This window comes from Lactuca serriola, chromosome 1 (assembly GCF_051521515.1).
Source record: "Lactuca serriola cultivar US96UC23 chromosome 1, Lser_US96UC23_V15, whole genome shotgun sequence".
Taxonomy (NCBI): Eukaryota; Viridiplantae; Streptophyta; class Magnoliopsida; order Asterales; family Asteraceae; genus Lactuca; species Lactuca serriola.
In genome coordinates this window covers 129,020,339-129,042,249 of record NC_136408.1, presented here as the reverse complement: position 1 = coordinate 129,042,249, position 21,911 = coordinate 129,020,339, and the positions used below count along the sequence as shown (strand labels likewise).

The 21,911-nt window shown below is 32.8% G+C and overlaps 2 protein-coding genes across 2 annotated transcripts; one reads left to right on the top strand and one right to left on the bottom strand.

Moving 5' to 3' along the window:
• Window positions 1–291: 291 nt before the first annotated feature.
• Window positions 292–7,571, top strand: LOC145098641 (toprim domain-containing protein). The gene is made up of 21 exons (XM_079036265.1): window positions 292–737; window positions 922–1,067; window positions 1,223–1,278; window positions 1,357–1,414; window positions 1,500–1,610; window positions 2,033–2,116; window positions 2,200–2,280; window positions 2,363–2,428; window positions 2,528–2,644; window positions 3,058–3,105; window positions 3,195–3,280; window positions 3,721–3,781; window positions 4,263–4,445; window positions 4,549–4,680; window positions 5,379–5,440; window positions 5,547–5,630; window positions 5,807–5,938; window positions 6,587–6,683; window positions 6,819–6,953; window positions 7,038–7,105; window positions 7,368–7,571. Exons 1-21 carry the CDS (start codon window positions 479–481, stop codon window positions 7,414–7,416), a joined length of 2,115 nt encoding a protein of 704 aa, XP_078892391.1. The 5' UTR covers window positions 292–478; the 3' UTR covers window positions 7,417–7,571.
• A 101-nt stretch (window positions 7,572–7,672) lies between these two features.
• Window positions 7,673–9,002, bottom strand: LOC145070903 (uncharacterized). The gene has a single exon (XM_079017858.1). It carries the CDS (start codon window positions 8,975–8,977, stop codon window positions 8,033–8,035), a length of 945 nt encoding a protein of 314 aa, XP_078873984.1. The 5' UTR covers window positions 8,978–9,002; the 3' UTR covers window positions 7,673–8,032.
• Between the last annotated feature and the right edge of the window lie 12,909 nt (window positions 9,003–21,911).

Sequence of the window (21,911 nt, the reverse complement as noted above, 5' to 3'; positions counted from 1 at the left end):
TGGAAAATGTGAGGGTAAAAACGACCATAGTTCAACTTTAGGCAAAACCGACAAAACCCTGAAAACTTAAGGGTTTTTATGACATTAACCCCATTTTCAATCTATATATATTAAAAACATTTTAAAAATTGTTTGGAGACATATGTTATGGATAAATAATTACTAATTAAATAGATAATCCTCATTATAATTAATCAAATTTTATTTTAAATAACCCAATAACCAAAAAAAAATTGAATATTTATGTTAAAGACTTGTATATGATAAAAGTTAACTTCACATAACACAAGAGCAATATCTCGCGCCCACTTGTGTTGGTAGCTTTTCTCCCTCCCAAAACCCCTAAGCCCCAACCCCAACCCCAACACCAACCTCCGACACCCTTTTCCGCCATTGAAGGCTTGAAGCTCCTTAAACCCCAAACGCCGCAATGAACGCTACTTATACTCCTACTTAATCAAAGTCGTAGCTCCGAGAGATGCTTCTTAGGCATCGCACCTCTCTCCGTGGTCTCTTCGTCTCCAACTCCCCCTGTCCCATTATGACCTCCAAGCACTTCCTCAACTTCAAACCCACAACCTCTTCATTCAATTATCCCGACAACAAAACCAACCTCTACCCTGCTCACAAATTCATTTCCTCTACTTTTCCCTCAAAATCATCCCCCAAATTGGTTCCTTTATCCCTTAAACCATCTAACTTATCCTTTTCTTCCCACGCTAGTATCCCCAGACCAGGTAATTTCATCAACCATCATTCAGTTCAAAACACCCTGCTTTTATCTCTCTGTTTATCAGTAAATTAACTCTATATCTGCTTCTCGATTGTGTTGAAATTGTTGTTCGTGGTCTATGTTTGAAGAATTTCTCTTTTGGATAACTGATAATAATGGTATTGTTGTTTTTTTTCCTTCTGATATAGTTTCTGAAGCATATTTGGAGAAGGCTGATGATGAAATAATAATCGATACCCCACAGCTAAAGGCACTTGAAGTGAAATTGAAGGAGATTGGAATAGTCTCTGAATCTTTTAGTCCTGGACAGAAAAATGGCTTGATTTGCCCCATGGTAAGCATACATATTGCTTAGGTTATAGTTTTTCCTTCATTTCAATTCCATTATGAAACTTTCAAAAGAATCAATGTGATTGAAGATTACACAAATAAAAAATCGGTTACTTTGTAGTTTTCATTCCATTCTAAATGCATCTTTCTACTCAATAGTGCAAAGGTGGTGACTCAGGGGAGAAGAAGCTCTCTCTCTTCATTTCTGATGATGGGTATGTAAATTGCCTCATATTTTTAAAACCAATACTGTTTTTTAAAATTCTGACATGGATTTTTATAAAACATTTTAGTAATTCAGCTGTGTGGACTTGTTTTCGAGCCAAATGTGGATGGAAAGGGAGCACACGAGTAAATATTCTCATTTTTCACTACTTTTTTTTCTTCATTTGATTTTTATGTTGACCTAATATTTCTCTTTATTCTTTAATTTCAGGCTTTTGCAGATGTTAAATCAAGTTACAAAAGGATGAATGCACTCCCCAAAGTGAAAAAGATTAAGGAACTCTCAGAGCATGAATTGAATTTGGAACCTTTGTGCAAAGATGTAGAAATCTTCTCTCCTATTCACTTTTCTTTTTTACTTACAGAAGGGTAAAATGGTCATTTACTCATTTTCTCACATTCAGCCAGTTGATATTATACCTTGTTTTTGTGATTCAGTTACTTGAATATTACTTTTCCTTTTGACTTAATGGAGGATACATACATGCATGGGTGTTTCTTTTTTTTTTTTTTTATATACAGAAGGGTAAAATGGTCATTTACTCATTTTCTCACATTAAGACAGTTGATATTATACCTCATTTTTGTGATTCAGTTACTTGAATATTACTTTTCCTTTTGACTTACTGGAGGATACATACATGCATGGGTGTTTCTTTTTTTAAATACAGAAGGGTAAAATGGTCATTTACTCATTTACCCACATTCAGACACTTGACACTATATCTTGTTTTTATGATTCAGTTAGTTGAATATTTTTCCGAAAGAATGATATCTGAAGAGACATTACGGAGAAATCATGTCATGCAAAGAAGATATGAAAAACAGGTAAAATTACAAAACTACCCCTTTTCTCCATGTAAAGTACAATGCTATTTTTTTTGTTAACTTTTATTCAATTGTGTATGCAGATTGTTATTGCATTTACTTATAGAAGAAAAAAAGAACTTGTTAGTTGCAAATACAGAGATATCTCAAAGAAATTCTGGCAGGTGAAAATCTATATATCAAAACTTACTATTTATGGTAAAAATCAGTTGACTAAAGTCAAAATTGACATTTTTACCCTTTTAGGAAAGTGATACTGAAAAGATATTATATGGACTTGATGATATAGAAGGAGCAAGTGATATCATCATAGTAAGTTTTCACTTTTCATCTTGAAATACATAATCTTTTTTGGTGTTTCTAATTTTGATTCATCAAAATATTATATTTATATATATTTTTTATAAAAAGGTGGAGGGCGAAATGGACAAACTTGCAATGGAAGAAGCTGGTTTTAGAAACTGTGTGAGTGTTCCTGATGGAGCTCCTCCAAAAGCTTCCTCTAAAGATTTACCTTCTCAAGAACAGGTTTAAAGTTTTATTTAAATTTTAATTCCATCATTTTTTTGGTTTAATCTCATAAAAGACCTTATATTTTGTGTTTTTTCTGGATCAAATTAAACCTCCCCTTTATTTTTTGCAAGAAAACAACCCTGCATTTTTTCATTTTTTCCAAAAAAACCCTCAACTTTGTCTTTTTTTTTTCCAAAAAAATCCTCAACCTTTTAACTTTTTGTGAAAAAATCCTCACATTTTACAAGCTTTTTTGGAAAAAAAAGACTAAAAGGGTCAGACCGAAAAAAATGAAAAAATGCAAGGTCTTTTTCTGACAAAAAATAAAGTTGAGGTTTAATCTGGAAAAAACACAAAATATAAGGTCTTTTATGAGATTAACCTTTTTTTTCACTTAAATAATAATTTATTGTGTTTTATGAATGTAGGATGTGAAATACCAATATTTATGGAACTGCAAAGAGTATCTGGAAAAGGTATAGTTAACTAGTTTCTATCTTTTTGTTTTTGTTTTTTTACTATTATAAGTGTAATAAATTTTAATTTTTTTTTTAACAAATTGCAGGCGTCTCGTATAATACTTGCTACTGATGCGGATCAGCCTGGTCAAGCCTTAGCTGAAGAACTTGCACGTCGCCTTGGAAGAGAAAGGTCGATATTGCCCTTACTTTTATTTTTTTATTAATTTTTTTAAAGGGTTAAGTTAATCTCATAAAAGATCTTATCTTTTGTGTTTTTCGGATTCAACCTCAAATTTATTTTTTGCCTGAAAAAGACCTTGTATTTTTTCATTTTTTCCGATCTGGCCCTTTTAGTCGTTTTTTTTTTCAAAATTTTTTTGTAAAATGTGAGGGTTTTTTCAAGAAAAACTAAAAAAGCTGAGGGTTTATTTGAAGCATTTAGAAGGTTCAGGGTTTTAAAAAAAAAATACAAAGTTGAGGGCTTTTTTGGGAAAAATGAAAAAGTACAAGGTCTTTTTCAGGCAAAAAAGATAAATTTGAGGTTTGATCCCGAAAAAAGACAAAATATAAGGTCTTTTTATGAGATTAACCCTTTTTTAATGCCTCTCAAGTTTTTATATTTTTAAACAGGTGTTGGAGAGTTACATGGCCAAGTAAAAATGAAAAAGAGCAATTTAAAGATGCTAATGAGGTTTGTTAAAATTTAAATTCCTTTTTTTCATAAGGGCAAGTTACAGAATTTCCATTTTATCGATTTAGCTAGTTAACTATTTTTGGGCAAATTACAGGAAAAAAACTATATTTTGGGCAATTTTGTGGCTTATAACCACTTATACTTTATTTTTTTTCCTATCAAACCATAAGAGATTCAGACATTTTTCCAATCTAACTACTTTGACCTGATACAACAGGTCAACATGGTTAATTAATTAATTAATATGGAAAAATACCTGAAATTTTATGGTTTGATTGGAAAAAATAATAAACTATTAGTGTTTAAACCACAAAATTGCCTAAAATATAATGTTCTTTTTGTAATTCTACTTTTTTCAACCACTAAAAAACCAAATTTTCAGTTACCCATTTTTGAAAAAAAGTCAACTCTAAACTCCAAACCCTAAACCCTAATTATTATGACTCTTGTTATTACAATTGATGAATCTTTTTATCAGGTTCTGATGTTCATGGGTCCAGCTGTATTAAGAGGAGTTATTGAAAATGCAGAATTGTATCCAATTAAAGGTTTATTTAATTTTAGAGATTATTTTGGTGAAATTGATTCATATTATCATCAAACCCTTGGTAATGAGCTTGGAATTTCAACTGGATGGAAGGCTTTAGATGATTTATATAATGTAAGTTTACACACACTTTATATCTCTACAAACTTGTTCTTAATTTTTTTTTCTAATTATAGAAATGAAAAATGCATGGATGTTTGTGTTGACTTTTGACCAGGTTGTTCCTGGAGAGTTGACTTTAGTCACTGGAGTCCCGAATTCAGGAAAGAGTGAGTGGATTGATGCATTGTTATGTAATCTTAATGAAAATGTTGGTTGGAAATTTGCACTTTGCTCTATGGAGAATAAGGTGAGATTTTATTGTGTTCAATTTTTTATTTTTAAAATAATAAAAAAAATTCATTCTCTATACTTTTACATTTACGTATAATATGAAAGTATAGCCAAAACTTCATAAATGGTCCCTATGGTTTTTCAAAATCCCTAACTTTAAAAAACTTCATGGAAAGTCCATGTGGTTTCCAATTTATATCATGGTTGGTCCCTCGCCCACCTAAAAAGACTTTTATAACCTTTTCATTTCTTTTTTTTATAATTAATTTTAACTAAACCTATCTAAAAGAGTAAAGAAAAACACAATAAATAGTGGGGCCCACATCTCTCTCTCTTGTATTTATTTTGTTTTTCTTGATTCTTTTAGATAGGTTTAGTTAAAATTAATTATAAAAAAGAAATGAAAAGGGTATAAAAGTCTTTTTAGGTGGATGAGGGATCAACCATGATATAAATTGGAAACCACATGGACTTTCCATGAAGTTTTTTATCGTTAGGGATTTTGAAAAACCATAGGGACCATTTATGAAGTTTTGTCAAAATTATATGACCATTCATTTCATTCCTACATTCAAACTAAACTTGATAACTTATGCAATGATGCATGCATGAATGAAATATGAATTAGTGATTATATAAATTATACAAATATTAATTACTGATAGGTGTTGTTTAAGTGTTTTAATTTTAATGTTTTCTTTCTACTTTTATTAGGTTAGAGAGCATGCAAGGAAACTTCTTGAAAAGCACGTGAAGAAGCCGTTCTTTGATGTGAGGTTAGCTAATTTTTAACTTTTTCTAAAGTTATTTATGAAGATTTTAGATGTTAATGTTCTTTTGTTTGTTTTTCTAATATTTCTTTATTGCACATAATAATCACAGGTATGGAAAATCTGTTGAAAGAATGAGTTTGGAGGATTTGGAGTTAGGAAAAAAATGGTTGAGTGATACTTTTCATCTCATAAGGTGAGTTCCAAGAAATAGCAATGTCTTTGCATATATGTATTTATTTTAGCATCTTACTTTCATTTTGTTCTATTACAACATTGTACTTATAGCAATGTGATTTAAATACAAAGCAAACTTCATTGCTATAATTAGATAGATTTTTCAAAGTCCTAAAAAGTTGAAGGATGTAATAGGTGTGAGAATGATTGCCTACCAAGTATTGAATGGGTTCTTCGCCTTGCAAAAGCTGCAGTCCTTAGACACGGTGTCAATGGCCTTGTGATTGATCCATATAATGAGCTTGATCATCAACGACCTCCCAACCAGTAAGTATTTTTAATAATAAAAAATTATTAATTATTTATCCGACCTTTTTTCTGTCTTAATTTGTCCTATAAGGTCGCATTTGTCACACAACACATGACAAGACAGAACAGGTTGTACTGCGTTTGACATGCATTGGACTCGGACCGAGACCGATGTCAATGGGAGGACAAAAATTGTAGTTTTTTGTCCCGCACAAAAAAAGTGGGACACGGACACGCTCTTGATCTTTCGTATGTGTAAAAAGACGTAAATGCCCTTCTCATCCTTATCATTGATAGTAGCCGCAGAAAGCTTGTCGAGTCGTGTGTAACAAACGCAGCCTACGGCTGCGTTTGTCAAACAAAACAAGACACGACTCGACAAGCTTTCTATGGCTATTTTCAATGATGATGATGAAAAGGGCATTTACGTCTTTTTACACATACGAAAGATCAAGAGCGTGTCCGTGTCCCACTTTTTTGTGTGGGACGAAAAACTACAATTTTTGTTCTCCCATTGACATCGGTCTCTGTCCCAGTTCAATGCATGTCAAACGCAGTACAACCTGTTCTTCAGACTCATGACACTTGAGATGTTAATAGTTATTAGTTATTACAAATTAATCATTTGTTTTTTTTTTTATTTTTTATATTTTGTGTGTAAAACAGGACTGAAACAGAATATGTAAGTCAAATGCTGACAAGTATCAAACGGTTTGCTCAACACCATTCATGCCATGTTTGGTTTGTGGCACATCCTAGACAGGTTAGCAATTGGAATCTCTGATTCCATTCCGTGGCATGCAATGTAATTCCATTCCTTCCAAAAACATTCTGCAAACGAAACGCCCGATGAATCTTTTCTTTTTTCTAGATCTAACTTGTGAAATTTGTTCAATAGTTGCAACAATGGAATGGAAAACCTCCAAATCTTTATGATATTAGTGGAAGTGCACATTTCATAAACAAATGTGACACTGGAATTGTTATTCACCGGAATCGGGATCCAGAGGCAGGTCCAATGGATCGAGTGCAGGTACTATGATATTTATAAATTAATATTTTTCTTTTTATTAAATATACATTATTTTTTACTTTATTTTTATTCATTTCTTTTTAGATTTGCGTGCGAAAGGTACGAAATAAAGTCTCGGGAACAATAGGTGATGCATACTTGAAATATAATAGGTATGTTGCTTTTAATTTCTATTTACTTTTTTAATAAATTATCTCTAATTTCACTGGCTTTCTTGAACAAAAAAATAAAGGGCAGATTTGTAAAAAGCTATAACTTAATGGAGAATGTCTCCTTTCACTGGCTTTCTTTATTAAGTCTTTCTTTATGCATCAAGTCAAAAACAAACATCTATTTTCTTGTTTTTTTTTCTTCATTAAACATATATTTTTGGTGTGAAAAATATTATAAAATTTGTTGAATTTATTGCTGCAGAGTAACTGGTGAATATTTGGACATCAAGGAGACAATGAACAGGAACTGAAGAACACTTCTATTCTAATTCTAATCCATCTTTTTTGTTTTACTTTTATGTATTTTTTTAAAACTTTGTAAGCATAGTAATTTGATTATCATCATGTGCAAATATGTTGAAAGACATTGAATTTATATATATATAAATCTTGATTTGTATACTAATGTCTATCATATTTGGTCAATTTACATCGTTGTTGACTCCAAACACATGGGTGCGTTTGGTCTTTGTTTTTAAAAAGGGTATTTTGGTCTTTTAATGTTAAAAAGAGATGAAACTCATTCAACTTATCCAAACATGTAATGGAATAGAATCTTGGATTCTATTCCGTTGGTATCCAAGAATCAAATAGACGAAGGGAAACATGAAATCCACAAGAAATATACACAATTTGAGATTTGCATAGAAATAGATTAAAAGAAATAAAAGAAATTGTAACTGAAGAATACTTCAGGGGCTATTTATGTAATTCTCACAAACAATTACAATCTTTTAACAAATCGACCAATGTCATGTACAATGTACAGTCACAACTATCCGGTAAACCGGTGATTTCAAACAATTTTCAGTTCTTGAGAAGAACTCCACCGAATATTTGATATTAACAAAATTGAAAAGGGGGTTTCTACCAATTAGGGATAAAAACAACGCAAGCAAGAATTACCATCATAAAGAAGAAGAAATCATCGTCGGAAAACACAAGATCTGAACTACAATTTCTTGCAACTTCTGGTGACGGAGTTAACGTTTCATCAAGCGTCGACGCCGGGGGCGGAGGTGAAGCAGGAGGAGCCGGAGGAGCTTCGCCGTACATTGTATAGTCGAGGATGGCTGCGATACCATGGACGCAGACGGCGGGGTTTTGGTAAATATCAGGTTGCATGATCAAGGAATCATCAATGGTGAAATTGGAAGGGGTATTGTTCGTGATTATGATTGTTTTTGAGGGCAATAGTGTGGGGAGTCGAGTTTGGGTTTTGAAGAGTTGAAGCTCCGAGAACGTGAGTCGTTGTGGGAGGATGTGGTAAGGGATGATGAATGGGTCGAAATTGTAGGCGCCGGTGGCGGAGGCCGAGAGGTGGGACAGAGCATCGTTGCCGGGGACAAACATGGTGGCGGTGGTTGGGATGAGTGCGGCGGTGGTGCTAGTGGGGATCGATGAATTTATCTTTGGATTAAAGAGGATATTTGCCCACGCTGCGAAGTCGCCGGCGCCGATTAGGGCGTCGATTATGTTCTTGAGTTGTTGTTGCTGCATATACTCCGGTCGTGTAGGCGGAGGAGGCGGTGATCGTATAGAGATGGGTGGCGGTGGTGGTGGTGGTGAAATTGGTGGACGAGGGATAGGGTGTTGGGGTTGAATCAATGGGGAAGGTCCCGGCGACGGGGAATTTATGGAGGAGAGGTGGCGGGACTTGGTGGAAGTTGTAGTAATAGCAGCGGCCGTAACGGCGGTGGTGTTGAATGCCGCCACCGCCGTGAAGAGGAGGAATAGAGAAACGTACTTTGACATGACGTAAGCAAGACGGTAGTAGGGATTAAGCGTTTGCCGCCCAATCAAGATTCTCATTTGTATTTGTATTATACTCGTTTAAATTAGGGCCCCATGTTTTATCACACAAATAGATGCGATATTTGTATCATTTTTAAGATCATAACCATATCATTTCTTTTTTTATCAAAAATATGTAATTTTTAATATAAATTCTGATTAATTTATAAGTTATAACATATGGTATTGTTTTTAGAGATAATGTCTTAAAAGAGTAACTTATTTTTCGATTTGTATATACTATGTGTAAAACTCGTAAATACACAGGATGATTAAAAAAAGATTAAAGATCAAAATGTAAAAAATAAATATTTTTAAAATAAAATTTTGAAATAAGGAATAAATGAACGTATTAATTCCAATTTACTATTACATTTATTAAATTTAATAGTTTATATATATAGGTCCATAAGTATTTAGTGGATTTTTTAATTTTAAAAATTGAAAAAACCTAGAAATTGACATGTGGTTATTATATATTTCAAAAATATCATAAAATGACAAGTGTCAAAATTCATGAGAGATTGACAAGTGACAAAATTATTTTCATTTATTAGGTAGGATTTAGTCACTGAATTTCTTTTGTCCTCGTTGAACTAGTTGAACCGTTCAAAATCCATCTTTATGACATGCAATCGTAAGTTTAGCTTGTTTTCGACATATTTGACAATTCCGACGTGATTATGATTTTTCTGACGGTATGAGTTCTTGAATGACACACATTTTTCATATTTTTATTCTCTCCTTCCCTTTTTGTGTTATTTTCTCTAACAAAGATTAACACAAATCATATATATTCCGGATTCAAATTCATCTTCAAGCTCAATTTTCTGGTTTTAAAAACCCTAACTCGAGTTTATCTTCAAGCTCATCAAACTTTCAAGCTCGATTTTGAGAAAACTTCCCATGTGAGTGTGTTCATCTTCAAGGAATCCAAACACACACACAAAATCAATGTCTTCTTTGTTCTTGGAAATCGATTTATGGGTTTGAAAACCCTAACTCGACTTAGGGTTATTCACGAGTTCGATTTTTGGTCTTTGTGTTTTAGGAAAACATACAGAGTAATAGTATGGTTTTATGTCTGTGTTGAAGATTGTGTATATGTGTGTGTTCTCATCTGATATGGGGTTCTTGAGTTTATGTTTTCATCAAATTTGATTATGAGTTCATCTGATATTGAAGAAACAACTTATAAAAAAGATGCAAATGAAGAATGACTTAAAAGGGAGAAAATTGTGGATTGGATCTCATATTTTCTCTCGTTGGTTTGTGTTCATCTGATAGTTGATGAACATGCTACTAAGAATGACTTAAAAGGGAGAAAATTGTGGATTGGATCTCATATTTTCTCTCGTTGGTTTGTGTTCATCTGATAGTTGATGAACATGTAGTAGCAGGTAACTATGAAGGGTTGCTTGTATATACAAACCTAGATCCATGAACTTTTGTGTTTTTACAGATGAATGCATACAAACGTGAACTTTTGGGTTTTTATTATCAAATGAATACATATAAACACACAAGAACAATAACAGATCGGATCATCGCCGAAAAAATCATGAACGCTAGAGTCTTATCGGAGAAGATGACTGAGGCATCGTCGGAGTTGTCAAATACATTGTACATTGGCTAAACCTACGATTGAAGGTCATAAGGATGTTTTTTGAATGGTTCAACAAGTTCAATGGAAAAATATGGACAAAAAAACTCAATGACTAAATGTGTGCAAATCAAAAAATAAGTTACCTTTTTTAAGTCATTACCCTTGTTTTTAATACAAAAACTAAAATATTAAGTATTGGACTTTTTTAACTTATATAGATTTTGGGTGATACCCTTATGTTTATTAGTTTTGTCTAAATCACATTGCGAAAATTACCAATAAGGAAAACATCTCCTCTGTTTATGCTCTTATGGCATTTGTTTCGAGTTTGGTCTAAAGTTGATGTGAAATGTCTATTTTGCCATTTTTAACGTTGATTATTATTTGATTAATATTATATTATTGTTAATTAAGTGAGGCCATCCACATTAGGGATTAAAGTGGGTCCAAACCCGACTCGGATAGACTTGGACTTGGAAAACCCGGGAACCGGTTAACAAAATTTTGTAGGTTCCAGTTCGGTTTGGGTAAGGTACCAGGTAAAGTGGGTAGAACCGAAAAACCCGGAAACGTCAAAGTGGGTCTAGTGAAACCGGGTAAAATGGGTCTAGAGCCGAAAAATCCGGGAAAACCGGAAGTTTTTGGTAATTACTTAGTGGGTTGAACTTTGAAAATGTTCGATTTTGATATTCCGACTTTAGAGGACTATAAATCATTGAATATGAAACCAAAAATGACAAAATTATAGTCTAAAATCAGGTACAAACTCTAAAATACTTGTTGGAAAAAACAGCATACTAATCTTACTTCAAACGAGTTAGATATGTATGCTCTAAAAATTTCAAAGAATACAAAAAAAAGAAAAAAAAACAAAAAAGCAGAAAATTTCCGACATTGACATCCCGACTTTGGAAGACTGTAAGTCAATGAATGTGAAACCAAAAATGACAAAATAATACTTTAAATCATGTACAAACTTTAAAAGACATGTTCGAAAAATATGTATGCTAATCTGACTTCAAACGAATTCAATATGTATGTTTTAATACTTTCACATAATAAAAAAAAAAAAACTAAATAACAGAAAATTTCTTGCTTTCATATCCTGAATTTAGGGGACTATAAGTCAATGAATATTAAACCAAAAATGAAAAATTATACTCTAAAATCATCAAAAAACTATAAAATATACGCTAGAAAAAACCTCATGCCAATCCGACTTCAAACGAATGAGATATGTATGTTCTAAACTGTTCACAGAAATCAGTTCCAACCCCTAAAACCAGTTCCGGTTCTTAAACATGGTTTACCCAGACCCAATACCATGTTACTCGGAACCCGGATAAAGACATTTGGTGGTTGTCGAGGCCAACACAAATAATAACCCTAAATATTACACACTAAAATAGTGTATAGTGGTAAAGGGATCGAGTCCACGGAGATTGGTTCAATTTATAACTCTATGAAAAATCTCTTTGTAAAAATACTTGTAAAATGACAATAAAAATAAAATGGGGGGTTTTGGTGTTTTGAAATACTTGAAACAAACTAGAATTAACTATGATTTAAATAGACAAATGCAACAAAAATAAGAGTTTGATGTAAAATCAATAAGGGAGAGATGGTTGACTTAAAGTTTCCTCACTTTGACTTTTGATGAACATATCATTAGAATCCAATGGTGCAATACTTTGATTTTAATCCTTAATTTGGCTATAGTAATCCAAGGAGCTTGAGATTACCTAGACTTTTCTTAATTGTTGAAATGGCTAGAGAATCTCATAACAATTTCCTTAGTCAAAGTCACTAATTCCAAATAGCATGTAATTAGTGAAAGTCAACTAGCATTAAGAACCAAAAAGTCACCAAATCCAAGAGGGGTCAAATGCTTTCACCACCATGTTGGAGGAAATGTTTTTATGATTGTGTGAAGCAAAAACAACACAAAAATCATTTGTTGCTTGCTAATTTGAGGATCCTTTACTTAATCAAGAAATTAGCCAACTAATCACCACAAACACATTTAAACTCATGAACTAAAACATACAAGTAATGATAAGATATTAAAACACAAAACATTCCCATAAAGATTCAAGAACATGTTCATGGATTCTTCAACATTCAACAAAAGTTCAAAGGATTAACCAAAAGTCAACCAAGATTAGTTTAGCCAAGCATGGCTAAACCCAAAGAAACAAAGTTAGAGAAAATTGTACCAAACATTAAGCAAGAATCAAGAGGTAAAAATATGATGTACTTCTAGTGTTCTTGGCCTTCAAAAGTCTTCAAAACTCCAGAGAGAATGTCCAAAAATCGGATGTCCAAGAGTCCCCAAAAGATGGGCACCAACCTTCCTCAAATAGCCTTCCAAATGGATTTCCGAAATTACCCCTGCAGAGCCTTGCGCGACCTGCGTGCTGCTGCGCGGGTGGGTTGCGCGGGTGGTGCCTGACATGGGCTTCTTTGAGATTTTGGGCCTCCAAAGCATATCCCACTAGCCCAGATCGAATCCAATCACCTCCTAGCCCATTTTCTTCAAGTTTTTCTTTATTTTAAGCCCAATTTGACCTCTCCAAATCCTCCAAAGCTCGCAAACTCGCCCGATTAATAATCTATGCATGCTTGAATATACTCCCGCATCTTGCAAATTTAAATGTTTATTTCTCTCCAAGCCTTCAAATAATCATCAAGCTCGCTCCATGCATCATCTCCACCACCCATCAAGCCTAAGATCTTTGTTTTCCACCAATTCCCATCGCTTTCCATACGTCCCGAACATTCCCGCTCCACTAGTCTCCATGAAATCTGCAATAAAGCTCACGAAACTAGAAAGTGCCCGAAATAGTCATAAAATAACAAAAAGGAAAATATGCATGAAAATTAACTAGATTATGGATGAAATATGCTAAAATAAACTATAAAAAGAAGTAAATAAAATGAAACTATCAACATTCTTTAAACCTAAAACCCATAGTGGTTCTACATATTTCGATTCTAATGGTTCCGATCTGGATTTCTGTTTTTAAATCTCATCCCTACTCCACACCCCATTATATCTCTTTTTTTCTTATGGCAAGGTATTAGCCTTCCCAACTTCTCCGTTTTCTTGTACAAGAGACCCCCCCTCCTCTTTTCTTCACACATCTACCACCATCATTAACTAAGGAAACAATTTTGTGGGGATTGTTGGGGGATATAAAGAAATTACCAAATGTGGTCAGTTGTTTGTATGAGAAGACTTCGATTTAATTCGAAGTTATGATTAACTGTATTAGTTAAACATAAAGGTAGAGTGAAACTATTTAACCTACTCATTCCATTCAAATGAATATGTAGCATCCCAAAAACCATGATAATTTTTTTCATTTTTTATAAAAATCATTTCCGAATAACCATAAATACATAACCAGTGTTTTCAAATTATATCCCATAAAATCAAGTATCAAATCAATTTCTCAAGACATAAAACATTAGAGGATGTGTACAATCACACCTTCGGCTTGCCCCGATCATCAGAAGTACTTGAAAGCAATGAAATCAACAACCGTAAGCCAAAGCTTAGTGAGTTCCCCTAAATACCCCATACAACAATGCATATGGAAGCATGCACACTAGGTCCACAATCATCGGACTGGATTACCCTTGAGTCCACACTCATTGGGCTGGATTTCCCTCGAACCATAGTCATCGGACTGGATTGCCCCGTGTTTGTTGGTTTACATCAAAGAGCATTAAAGCCTCAATCCAACTGCACTATGTCGACATATGCAACAGATAAATAATAACCAACAAGTAGAACTAATCATACAGATATACCAATCTAACATATCACTACAACAATACAACATCCTATATACAAGGATACATAATACAATCTAGTTGATCGGTTTTGGTTCCTTCGACCCACGAGTATAGTGAGGAAAACTCACATTGCAGTCTAGAAGATAGCAATAATGATCACTGATTTGATAACCACCTCTACAGGTCACCTACGCAACAAATAGGGATCAAGTCTCAATCTACAACTCAAAATACTCAATTTGACCTATAGTCAAACTTGGTAAAAGTCAACGGTCAACTGTCAAAAAGTCAATGGTCAACTCCAGTCAACCTACGCCCCGTGTAACATACAATTCCATGTACTGCGTAGAGCTTAAGGCGGTAAAACGATAAAAATTAGGATTACTCCCCACACAAGGTAGATTATGCTCAACGTAGCTCCTTGATGACTTATCTTAATCATTAAGTCATTAAAACAGGTTATCAGATCCTTATACTTTCATTTCTACACCAAATGGATGTCTTAATGGATAAAGTCTCAGAATTTATCCATTTACATGGTCACAAAGAGCACAGACTCAAAACCTAGGTCTATAAAGTTATATATGATAGGTTTTATAGGTTACAAAAAAAATATGTAGTGGAAAAACTTAGCCCTAAGTTCACATGCAACCTATTGGATCTCAGTTTAATCTATTGATTGCAACAAACAATTGAACATCAAGAACCTTATGAATACCCTACAATAATCGAAATTCATAAATGGTTTTAGGGTTTACATACCTTTTGACCACGGGCGGAACACGGACACTAAAACTAGATATTTGTTTGATTTTTCAACACCTAAATTATACTTTTACTAATAAGCTATTATTAGAAATGAGAAACAAAATCATATTTTACAATTATTATCTATGAAGTTTTGGAAGTCAGTCAACATATATTATATTCATCCATATTATTGATTAGTCCTTTTTTAATCAGAAATACATGAGTTTTCAAAAGGACACTTATTGTAATTCAAAATCTTAAAATATCTATAAAATAATTAAATTACATTACAAGTATATATATTATCTATATATCTTATAAAACTAGCATTTTTTTTTCACCACATTCATTTGAAACTTCCATTCATTTTTCATTTCACTACATTCATTTGAAACTCCCATAACTTTTCAATTTCTTCCTAATAATGGTTATAAGTTGGTTAATAAGATTAAATAAATATCAAACATAAAGTGTAATCACATACAAACTAAATTTCAATATTAAAAGAATATCTTTACTTCTACTTATAAAGTTATGTTTTTTAACTTTTAACATATTATACTTAATTTATTAGTTTTAATATATTATTGGGTGTAAACCATTATCATTTTGAAGCTACAACTTTTGAACAATTTGTATAAAATACTTAAATTATAAATTTAAATATAACACTACATGATCAACTTAAATATAAATTTAGTTTAACTTAAATAACCCAAATAATATTTTATAAATAGTTAAAACCGATAAATTATAGTGTCTTTCTAATAATGATTATAAGTTAGTTAATAAAGTTAAATTAATATCAAACCTAAAGTGTAATCATAAATAATCTAAATTTTAATATTAAAATAACATCTTTACTTCTACTTATAAAGTTATGTCTTTAATTTTGAACAGATTATACTTAATTTATTAGATTAAAATGTTGTCGTATGTAAACCATTATCAATTTAAAGCTATAATTTTTGAACAGTTTCGACAAAATACTTAAATTGTTAATTTATAATATAACATTACAGTGTCAACTTAAATATAAATTTCAGTTCCACTTAAAAAACCCAATGAATATTTTGTGAATAGTTAAAAGTGATAAATTGTAGTGCTAAATGTGAAAACTGAATTATAATCTCAATTTAACTAAAATATTTCCTAAAGATATTTGTATAATCGTTAAAAGTTTTCAAATAAGTAGCTTAAAATAACTTACAATTACAATAGTTAAATATAACTCTATATAAATGATTATATTGTTACCTTTAAAATCAAAAGAAAATGTTTGATGTTTTAAATAATTATAATGATAGAAATTAAAACATTAAACAAATAAATTTCAAAAAATTAATTAACAATAACAACAACTATAAATAACATTAAACAATATATTATATTTAATTTTATTCATGAGTATCTCGCGTGTAGAAGTCATTCAAACAGTTGAGATTATGTAGTTATAATAGATGTATATATTATCATACAATTCCAAATAATCAATATATTATATCAATTTAGTATACGAATTATTATATCAAATTTAATAACAACGTTATTATTATATCTAAAAAGCATATATTTGTAAAGATTTTAACTATATAGGTGTTTCTGCGCAACGCGCGGACATTCACCTAGTATATAATATAGACCCTAACATAAAACAAAAACTAAATAAAATTAGCAAATAAGTCATATTCTAAATAAATTTAGCAAATAAGTCATATTCTTTCGTAGAGATACATTTATGTAAAAGAAAAAAATCAGAAGCTGTTGATATTTTTTGATTTTTTTTTTAGGGTAAATGACACAGAAAACACTCTTTTTACACAGAAATTCGATTTTGACACCGTGTTTTTTTTGTGTCAATTTTGACACTGTGTTTTCCAATTTGTTACAATTCTGACCACTTTACCGGTTAACCAGGTTACATGCTCATGTGGCATGCTGACATGATATGCTGACGTGTCAAAATTGATTTTTTTTTTTCACAAAAAACACTAAATTTTCATTTTTTTTTTTGATTTTGACACTAAGTTTAATTTTTTATTTCAATTTTGACACTATGTTTTTTTTGTTCCAATCGAACATTATTTATCAAATTTTGTTCAATTTTGTCTATATTCCATTTGAAACCGTATAAATATTTTTTTTATTACATTTTAAACCGTATAAATATATTTTTTGGTTTAAAACCCACATTTTTATTTAAATACAAGGTGTTTTTTTTATTACATTCAAAGCATTAGTTATATCATGAGAATCAAACTAACAATAAGCTTCTAATAAAATATAAGAATTTGATGAGTTGCAAACTTGATATCCGAGTTTTGATCGACTATACGCCTCCAAACCTCCAAACACATTTTTAAGTTGCATATTTAATGTAAAATATAATTTTTATATAACTAATACATATTTATATATAAAAAAATGGTTTGAGTGTACAAAAAAAATTGTATTTGTATAAAACTATGGTTTTTAAATGAAAAAAAAATATTTATACGGTTTAAATGTATTAAAAAAATATTTATATGGTTTCAAATAGAAAATTATCAATATTGAACAAAATTGGAAAAAATGATGTTCGATTTGGAACAAAAAAACATAGTGTCAAAGTTGAAAGAAAAAATTAAATTTAGTGTCAAAATAAAAAAAAAAAAATGAAAACTTAGTGTTTTTTGTGAGAAAAAAATTCAATTTTGACACGTCAGCATATCATGTCAGCATGTCATGTCATCAAAACTGACACGTCATCATGCCACGTCAGCATGTAACCTGGTTAACCGGTCAAGTGGTCAGAATTGTAACAAATTGGAAAACACAGTGTCAAAATTGACACAAAAAAAAACACGGTGTCAAAATCGAATTTCTGTGTAAAAAGAGTGTTTTTTGTGTTATTTACCCTTTTTTTTCTAACACATTAACCAAGAAAATAAACCAAACACCTTTTAATTGCTAATATATTAATAGTGACAAAAACAAAAGCTGACAACAGAAAAGGCTTTTAGCCTTTTACCTTTTACCTTCTACATCTTTGGAGCATTTTAAATAAGCAAAAAAACAAGGGATTATCTGGTGAGAAATACTAAAAGCACATTCAAATATAGATGCAAAAGCAAAACAAAAATGTTAGAGAGAGAGTATGAGTAATGCACATACAGTGATGACGAGATCTCATAGTCGAAATAGGCGAGTGGGGCGCTCGGTCAATTACACAGGGGCATGGTGGATGTAACACCCGAAATCAGAAAGGTCAAGAAAGGAAAGGCAAACCATAAGTTAAAGATGGTCGACTCGTCGAGTCCAGGGAGGAACTCGACGAGTCGGAGCAGGATCCGGGTGTAAAGTAAGCGACCAACTCATCGAGTCGGCAAGTGGACTCGGCGAGTCTGGTCTGAAGAGAAAAACCCTAAATCCGGGACTTTGTGCACTATTTAAACGTCTCATTCTCTTCCTTAGGGTTCCTTTACAGTCCCTCTCACCCATAACACCAAACCCTAGCCACCATAACCGTTTTTGGAGCAATATCTACTCGTGGTGAAGTAATTTGAAGTTTGGAAGAGAAGAGATTCATAGTGGTGCAAGAGGAGGCCTTGGATCCAGAGTTGGTGGAACTTTTTAGAGCATTTGGAGGTAATGAATCGTTATCTTTGGCTTTCTCCTTTCTAGATCCATCTTTCATGGAGTTTTAGGGTTTCTTTGGGAGTATGTGATGAGAAATTAGTGCACAAGTTAGATCTGGAGTTGAAACTCTAGATCTGAGTTGTATTTGGATCATAGATGCAGAAAGCCCTGTTAGTTGCTATGCAAAAGCCATTCCCCATGAGTTAAGCTCCTTTCTAGCTTGGTTTTTGGTATTATGAGGAAAGAAGCACGTAAAGGTAGCAACTTTATGTTGCTAATGGGCTCTAGGAACCCGGATCTATTGTTTGGAGCAAAAGAGTAGCTCTGTGACTCGAGATTATGAGAATACACGTAAGGCCTCGGCGAGTCTGGGAGATGACTCGGCGAGTCGGGCCAAATATCGGACTTAGAGTCACATAGGAACTCGACGAGTCACATGGGTGGACCCGACGAGTTGGATGAAGTTAGGCAGCAACTTGACGAGTTAGAAGAACAACTCGGCGAGTCTGTTGAAGATTGCCTTGGACTCGGTGAGTCTGTTCTTGTACTCGGCGAGTCAAGTCGCGAAACCCCAAACCCTTCCAGTTAAGACTCGGATCAGTGAGTGGAGTGAAAACTCAGTGAGTTGGTCAGGACAGAAGTCGGAAATCAGTAGACTGGGCGAGTCATGGTTTGACTTGGCGAGTCGAGTCGCGATTGAAAGGGGTTTCTGAGCTTATGAACTCGGTGAGTCAGTAGGCTGACTTGGCGAGTAGGGTCAACCTGGAAGGTTGACTTTGACCAAGAGTTGACCAGTTGACTTCTAGGGGTATTTTGGTAATTATTGGTATTTATTGAGTTCAGTTTTTGGTGTTGACCAGTGGAGGAGTTCGTCTTTGTGGTTGGAGCAGCGTGATCTTATTTCTTCAGCCGACAGTTGCAAGTGAGTCTTCTCACCATACCAATGGGTCTAAGGCACCAAGGTCGGCCCATCTTGTGTTGTGTGATATGATAGTTAGCTTTATGCTATGGGGTATGCTGGTAATTATGTGATATGCTAGTTGTCTTTGTGATACTTGCATGGAAGACCATGTGGGGTAGCCGATGGCACGGTGATATAAGATCCTAGGGTAGCCACGACATCCTTACAGGTTTATGTACGTGTTATGTGTAGATAATTATGTGATGCATGATATGCTACTTGGTTATATATGGTATTTGCAGGGAAGACCCCGGGGGAAGCCAGTGGCATTGGATGTAAGACCATGTGGGGGAGCCCATGGCAGTCCTAGGTAAAGACCATGTGGGGTAGCCCATGACATTATTACAGGTTTTATGTATGCAGGGCTTATGTGATATGTGGTAGCTTTTATAGCTAACAATATATATGATATATGTGTAGCTTTTATAGCCAACAGGATATGTGATATGTGGTTTGTGTGAATGGTATGCTCTGGGAAACTCACTAAGCTTCGTGCTTACATGTTTGTTTATGGTTTCAGGTATCATCGTTTTGGAAAGGAAGAGCTCGGGTTGATCGCAGTGCACACACCTATGATTTCCACAATGAATGATTTTGGGATAAACTCTGATAAACGATTTGAGTGACTATGATTTGATTGTTTAAATTAAATGGTATCAATGTTTTAGTTATATTAAAAATGAAAATTTTACCCCTGATTTTTGGGACGTTACAGTGGAGCAAAGATTTCTGGCAGAAACCATAGCCATCTCTAAAGCGACGACTATAGATTGGAGAGGCGTGACTAGGGTTTTTTTGTTTTTACCTTCAAGCTTTGTTTTCCATAAACGATTTAGATTGAAGAGAATTCGTGGGATTTAATTTTGAATAAGATGAGTTTAAATGAGGATTAGGATTTGTTAAGTTTTGATTTTTAGATTTAAATTACTTATTTTTGTAAGTTTTATCGGATTAAAAAACTTTTAGTGGTTCCCTCTCAAAACTAGAAGTACAATCTTATATTTCACCTAAAAACTAAAGAATATCTAAAATATTTCAGTAATATTATAGGATATCATTTTCTAGTAGCACATCTTCCTTGTTCTTAGTCAAAAAAAATTGGGGGGCCATGGCCTCCCCTGGCCCTTAAGGCGTCCGCCACTACTTATTGTTGTAGTAAATAATCAAACACTTCCTTGTTGAACAAGCTTCAGAAAGCAAACTCTAGACATCTCATGCCTCTAATGGTTTGTACCAAAACCCTAGCAATTGAAGACTTGAGAGGAAAGATGAGAGGGAATGGAAATTTCGGCTCTAAGGTGAGTAAGGAGTCTTGGATAAGGTAGGTTTATATAGATAACCCTTATCCCCTTTTTTGTTCTTTAAGGCTCCCAAGAAGCCCTAGGAACCTCCAAAACTATCGCCTCATATGGGAAGGTTTTGGAATCCTTCAATGCTTAACTTTGAATATTATCACATCTAGTCCTTATACTTTTAATTAATCCAGGAAATCCAAAAAATTAATTTCAATTAATTTCTTATTAGTTATTAGTTAAATAATACTATTTCTAATTAATATATTATTTTAATAAATTATTTATTACTATTTATTAATCTTATAACAAATCATTAAATCAAACTTTCTCTCCAAAAAAACATTATGTGAAATATTTGGTTTGAGAGCAGCCAAGCCAAAGACTACTTTTAAACTTAGGTGCTGTTTGTTTTTTCGAAGCAAAAATTCAAAAAGTCTGCGGACCACCTCTGCAAACCTCTGCAGCAGAAGAGGTGGACCAAACGGCTGCAGACTGTAATAAGAAACGTGTTTGGTTTTATTAACATCTGCAGACTGCTGCAGACATTAAAAAATTAAAATAAACTAAATAATAGACACTTATTTAAAAAGAAAATAAAAAAATGAAATTCTAGACACTTATTTAAAAAACAACATTAAAATTAATTAACTTATGTAAATTAAATGGGAGAAAAGAATTAAAGATATATAAATTTAATGTATTAAATGTTAAAGGGATGAAAATAGAATTTAATATATAAGTAAAAGACCATAAATGTAAATTTAAATATACTACATGGAGAAATGTATTATTAAACACGTTCAATTTTTGGAAACAAAAAAAACACCGATGGAAACACCGATGGTTTTTTGGGGTTGGATTTTTTTAGTTTAGGTTTGAAGGGGTGAGAAGAGGTGAGAAGAGGTATAACAAGTGCTTCCC